Source organism: Bison bison, unplaced genomic scaffold (genome assembly GCF_000754665.1).
Source record: "Bison bison bison isolate TAMUID 2011002044 unplaced genomic scaffold, Bison_UMD1.0 scf7180017864383, whole genome shotgun sequence".
In the NCBI taxonomy this organism is placed as follows: Eukaryota; Metazoa; Chordata; class Mammalia; order Artiodactyla; family Bovidae; genus Bison; species Bison bison.
Genome location: NW_011494955.1, coordinates 6934717 through 6941385, shown reverse-complemented (window position 1 = coordinate 6941385; position 6669 = coordinate 6934717). Strand labels below are relative to the sequence as shown.

Below are 6669 nucleotides of genomic sequence, written 5' to 3'. Positions count from 1 at the left end.
GCAACAGTTAGAAATGGACATGGAACAACAGACTGGTTCCAAACAGGAAAAGGAGTATGTCAAGGCTGTATATTGTCATCCTGCTTATTTTGACATACCTTCCATAAGAAATATGAAAAATATGCTTGTTTTTCAATTAAACGGCAAACTGAAAAATTTCAACTATTATCTATTAATGTTTATCCAATCAGTAACTTACAAAATATTATGTAATACAGCCTTTCTACAGGTGTTCCTCTTACATTTAAAATATTTTCGAGGGAAAACAAAACAATTAGAACCAAGAAATGAGCAGAACTACATTTTTAGTGCCAACATTTATATGCTACTTTACAATGTAGAATAATTAAAGGGAAAGGGAGATCTGAGAATAGAACAGATACTAAATTTTTCCAAAACACTAGGCACCCTTGTGCTCTTGTTATTTAATTAAGAACTAAAAGGACCACATTACACAATGCAGTGTGATTTAACAATGACGTCACTGACAGAAAGCCACTAGAATAAATAAATAGGAGCAACTGAAAAAGTCTCAAGACTGTCTTCTCAGTCTTTCCAAATCAATCAAGGCACCTAGATTTTAAAGGAGATCTTTTCTACTTACACTGAACTCATTTAAATTACACTTATAAAATCACACTAAAGAAAGCAAATGATGCTGAAACACGATGTTATAGTCAATAAAAGTATATTATTTTAAAATAGAAAATTCTCTTGTATGACCCTTTGCACTAACTAGAATGATAATTCTGGACACATTTAAACCAACTAAACCTACTTAACACTCATGTTCAAATGAACTATTTTGTTCTGTTAACAAAATAGGTCTCAGCAATCTGACCCCAAGTTTAGCGACACTGTTGGCAAACCAACTCTGGTATCGCATTCAACTTAATTTCTAAGAGGAGACATTTTCCCGACCCCAATAAAACTAAGCAGATGTGAAATTTTTATTTTTAGTGTCTGAAATTTGCTTCATGAGTGAATTATAGCCATCAAGGAAATATGTTTTATTCTCTTGCCAAAGCCCAGTCCCGCACTCTTTATTAGGCAGAACTCCCACGAAGTCATCCAAACTAAGTCTTTCAAAACTGGCCCCTCCTCAACCTTGGGGAAGAGTTTTTTGAACTTAGCCGGGGCTGAGAAAAAAATCTGAAGCTTGAAGCTTAAAAAACAAAACAACCCAGAACCGAGATCAGAGCGTGTAACTACCAAATGAGAGGAAAGAGTGTTGATAAAAGAATAAAGGGGACAGGGTGTTAGTTAAAAAAAAAAAAAGGAAAAGCTGCTCACTTAAAAAATAACAAGAACTAAGAGCCAAAAGATCCCCACGTTACTGAGTGGTCCCTTCTTCACTATCACCCACCAGCGGCAGAACTGAAAACAGGAACACTAAGATGGGCGACTGATTTGGGGTCTAAGTTTGTGCCTTTGCCTGTATATTCAAGTAAACAAATAAACATAATAAAAGTCAACAAGAGAACTTAGAAAAGTTTTAAAAGATGACTTTTAAAAACAATAAATGTGGAAATTCCCTGGCAGTCCAGGGGCTGGGACTCTTCCATTTCACTGCTAGAGGTGGGGGGTGGGGATGTAAGGGTTCAATCCCTATTTAGGGAACTAGGATCCTACAAGAAGCCACGTGGTAGGGCCCCAAAAAGACTAAATCTATTAAGTGACATAGAAGCTGCAGTCTTCCACAACCATTTAAAAATAATGTTTCCCTTTACAGAATGCTATCTACTTACCTATCTTACAACATGAATTCATATTCATGGCTCTTTCCACTACATCATACTGCCAAGAGGCTGAGTTTTTCTAATAAAATAACTGTATACCAGAAAAACAGGTAAAATGAGAGACTTTGTAGCAGCCAGGCAACAGCTAAAGAGCACTAAGCTTCCAGGAAATGACTGCATTATCTTTCATTAAGGCTGAAGTCAGATCAATTGAAGGGGAAAAAACGTTGCACAACTATGACTAACCAGAAAGGAGGAAACATGTATCTTCAAAAACCACTATGAATAAAGCAATCTCAACTCTCACAAAATGGCCTTTCAGAGCTTCATTCTCTTCTTAGTGAATGTCAAGCTGTTACTATCTTAAAAAGACATGTGTTTTCTAGAGCTCAGAGACCATCAATAACAGCTAGGAAGGTAGCCCTATTCTATGACAAAGTAAATGGCAGACTTCCCCAGACCATGATTTAGCAATGAAAGTGTCTCATAACTGTTCCTTAGAGCTCCAGTTATAAACCGTTTACACATTGCAAGGATCCAAATTAATACTATCTACAACAATCTCAATAACTTAAGGGCAAAGAGAAAACAAACACACAAACGTAGATTACCCAGAAAGTGTCTAATTTTCCAAGCTGTTAGGTTCAGTTTTTATTAAACTTTTCCCATTTCTACTCACATAATTTTTGGCCTATAAACACTTGCCAGCTCTATAGCCTTAAATTTCAAAGTAACAAAAGATATCTTTTCCAAAAGATTTTTAACAATTTAAAGGATGTCCCAAGTTAAAATTAATAGGTAATGAATGCTCCAGACTAGAACAGCAAGTAGTCTCATAACGTATGTGCTTCCCAGTATCTCAAAGTCCTTATCTGGAAAATAAGGCAGGCGTATGAGATGATTCCTAAGGTCTCTTTCAGCTCTAAGCTTCTATTTTAAGATCTCCAATTCACTAAGAAAATTTCTGTCTGTTAAGGCTCAAAATGTAGTAATTTTAAACATACAAGTGGTGAACTTGAGCAGACCTCCCCACCACAGATCTTCCTCAACTGCAGGAGGCAGGAAATATGGTTGCCTATTTGTTACCCTCTCTTACATAAGAGCCAATCTAAACAGAATAAGAACTCTATAATAAAAGTAAACAATTAACAAATCCACAGATACACCAACAGAAGTAGAAGTTCAGTGGTATTAAACTACTTCTCATAATTTCTATATATCATCCCAGAATATAAAGATGCCTATGTATCCTAATGTGCTTCATTCAAGATTAGTTCTATCACCATGATCATTAAAGATTAGTATCACCATGAAATTTAAAATGATAAACTCTAAATAAATTCTTACAGTTTTAAACAGGTTTTAAATTTCAAATTAACCAATACTAGTAAAATATAGTTCAAAATATATGACTGAATAGTGTCAACTGATTCAACATACATTCCAATATATACACCTCCTTCCTTGACAATTCTCTTTCCCCCTCAAAGTCCTTACTTCTAATTCCTTTCAACTCCATCTCCCCACTCCACTCTGTGCCCCACTTCTGTTCTCTTCCACCTTTCAACCATACGCTACTTTCAAAGCAGTCTAGAAAGTGGCTCTCTAATCTAGAAAGTATTAGAATCACTACCTAGGAGGCTTAAGAAACAAAACAAAAGAAAATCACCTAGGAAGCTTATTAAAAATACACATTAATACTTTCAAGCTAAGTAGGAGTTGAAAAAATTAAACCTCAAAGGGTAGGCTCTTCTGGTTAACTAAAAGATTAACCAGGGAACTTATTTTGTTGAAGTCCTTTGGAATCCATCAGTTTTCCCCTGCTTACAGTTTGTGAGAAATAACTGATGATTTAATAACTGCCCTACAGATAAGTTTATAATCCATTCCTGTCTGCAGAGAAGAACCCTCAAGCCAAATAAGGCCCTTAAGGTAAGAATATTTTATATTTTTAAAAGGTTGCAAAAACAAAAAAGTACACGTAATTGAGAACTTATGTGGCCCATAAGGCCTAAACTATTTACTATCTGGCCCTTTACAGAAAAAGTTTGCCCACTCTTGTACTGTAGTACCAGGCACTGAATGTACAGAGACCCCAAAGACACTGCCCAGAGATGCTCCTTTCTGGACAGAGTAACTGAAGAGGAAAAAGTTTTATTAAGTCAGCTCCAAATGACTTAGAATCATTGCTACTTCTCTAACTGACTTGCCCTCAGAAGTACTGCCCTCAAAAGATTCTACTCCCTCTTCTTTAGACTCAATGGTTTCAGCTGAGATGCTAAGTAGCTCTAGAGATAAATGCAAAAGATCTCAAGTCTCACCTGAGGCATTTGCTATCGCCAAGGGCAGGCTTGGAAGCTGGTGCACCTGGATTCCTGAAGCACCCAATGCACTGAGGTTAATGGTCTGGAGGCCAGGCATGGAGGAGAGCTGAGCAGCATTCACAGTGACTGTGCCGGCAGGGATGGAGGCAGCTGAGGCAATAGGTGTAAGGGTGGTACTGCTGCTGCTGGTCTGCCCCAAAGAAACACCCTGCATTGGGGCCAAGGTGATTGTCTGGGCTTGTGGGTTCTGAACTTGGAGGTTCTGCAGCTGAAGAGTCTGCCAGCTGACCTGTCCATTGGGCCCCACTGTTGGTGTCCGGATGATGATGGGGCCAGAGTTTGGAACAGCCTGAAGCTGAAGGTTCTGGAGGGTTTCCTGGGTGATAGCTTGAGTTGTAAAGGTCTGCCCTGACAATGGGGCGGCTTGGAGGGCCTGAAGGGCCTGTCCCCCTTGAACCAGCTGAGGCTGGATGAGAATTTGTTGTTGTTGCTGTGTCTGCTGGTTTTGCTCTCCCTCTTTTTGTTGACTTGCTTGCAGTGAACCTCCAGATGTCTGGTTCTGCTGGATGTTCAGAGTATCAGATCCCTGCAGCCCGCTGACCCTCTGGGGTGTCTGGCTCTGAGAGCTGGTCCCTGCTGATCCGCTGGTGGTAAAGTTCATAATTCCCATGTTGCTGGTGGTAGTAGTTGTTGAGTAGCTATTGGCATTGGTGAAAAAGGAGCTGGAACTGGCTTGTGAAGATACCAAACTGGCAGAACTGATGGCAGTCCCTGAGGTGACAGGCTGTGAGCCACTCTCCTGGGACCCAGAGCTGCTGATCGTGACTGCCTGAGAGCTAGGAGTCAAGGTAGCTGCAGAAACGCTGTTGACAGGCAGCAAGGTAATATTCCCATTCAGGGCCACTGGTACGTTGGTCACATACTGAGTCTGTCCTGAGAGTACATTATTAGCCAGGCCTTGAAGGGGGACAGCCTGCTGGAGTAGGTTTGGCATAGCAGCAATGATGTTGCCTCCACTTCCTCGGTTTGTGATGATCTGTTGGTTTGCACCTGGTATGATCTGTATCTGACCTGAACCATCCTGCTGCACTTGGGCCCCAGTGGCAGCAAACTGCAGCTGTTGCCCATCAACGGTCTGGAACTGTGGGATTACTTGATACTGAATATTAGGCATCACTCCAGGTAGTCCGGTCAGGACTTGCTGGTTCTGAAGGTTGGAAGTGGCAGCCACAACATACTGCCCACCGGAGACCGTGCGATTCTTGGAAGACTCACTGCCATTGTTGCCGTTGGTACTGCTGCCACTCTGTTCCTTCGAGGTAGGGGTAGCCCCAGAGGAGGAAGAGATGATCTGCCAGCCATTGGCACCCTGGGAAAGTTGTGTGGCTGTGAGGTCAAGCTCACCTGTGCCCCCTGACTGGCTTGGGCCCTGGGAGTTGTTGCTGTTTTCATTGGGTGACTCAATTCTGCTGCAAGTTGCTGCCAGCAGAGCCAAAGGGGATGGCTGGGATTCCTGGCCAGAAATAGGGAGAGGAAAGGAGTTACTTTAGTGATACCCATTTGCCAGACCAGGGGGCAGTGTAACAGTGCAAAAGGGGAAAAAAAAGAAAAACCCAACCAAACAAAAAGTTGGATCTATCTATACTGTTGAAACTCTCATTCAGGGGGATCTCCAAGTCACTTGTCTAGCTGTGCTTACTTCCCTATCTAGAAAATGGTTTAGCCCTTCCCCCAAAATTTTTTTTGTAAAAAGACAGTCATCTAAGGATATTTACAGCCTCTCAGCACCTTCCCCATTCTGTCAGGATCATCACTTACCTGCCCTCCTCCTCCGCTGCTGCTGCTACTGCCTGCGCTGCTGCTTCGAGCCTGAGAAAAGGCACCACTACCATTTCCATTGCCCCCGTTATTGCCACCAACTCCTTTTTCAATCTTCACCACTGCTGTCATTTCATCCATGGAGTGATCTTGGTCTAAAAATAATTTTAAAATAACTTAAAATTGGAGAAAGCAAAAGGTCAAGTGAGAAAGGGTAAAAGAGGCTGTGATGAAACAAATGACTAACAGGAAGGTGAAAGGCGCCAGTATTAAAAAAACGATTCGGGGAGAAGGAACAGTTGCAGACCAGTAGGATGTGATCTAGGCTCAGTGATGCCAAAACCGGACCTCAATTCTCCCTTGCACAAAATTAAAGTCAGAAAACACTGAAAAGGTGCCTTTGGTACAGGAAATACGAGGGTCGGTGGGCATGTTGAAAAAGGAACCTGGGGGAAAAAAAGGATAGATAAGGCATAAAACATGTGGGTGGATGGAAAGTTTGCTAAAAACTAGGGTCAAAGGAAATGGAGAAAGAGAAAATCTCAAGTGTAAAAAGTAACAAGAGGAAAGCAGGAGAAAGGGGAAAAGAACAGATAAAAAGTTTGAGTGGGGAAACATTTATAAATATTAATAAGGGGCTAAAGAGGTCCAGGGGTTAGAAATCAAGCGATTCGGGGCGGCTAGAGGGCGGGCCCTAGAGGGAAAGGGCGGTTTCGGGGTGTGGGGCGTGGAAAGGGCGGGACGGTAGGGGGGAGGGGTAATTTACGGGGGGAGGGGTAATCTACGGC

At 41.6% G+C, this 6669-nt stretch overlaps 1 protein-coding gene across 3 annotated transcripts in view; it reads right to left on the bottom strand.

Annotated features, from left to right (window-relative positions):
* Positions 1-6669, bottom strand: part of SP1 (Sp1 transcription factor) — a 38196-nt gene that overhangs the window by 31051 nt on the left and 476 nt on the right. Inside the window, exons 1-3 of one of the 3 annotated variants that reach the window (XM_010857927.1) lie at positions 6129-6567; positions 5882-6036; positions 4061-5576 (exon numbers count right to left, since the gene is read on the bottom strand). In XM_010857927.1, coding sequence (XP_010856229.1) covers positions 4061-5576; positions 5882-6022 — 1657 coding nt within the window. In that variant the 5' untranslated portion in view covers positions 6023-6036; positions 6129-6567. Of the gene's footprint in view, positions 1-4060; positions 5577-5881; positions 6037-6128; positions 6568-6669 lie in introns of those variants that run through there. The other 2 variants (XM_010857928.1, XM_010857926.1) reach the window with 2 other exon arrangements.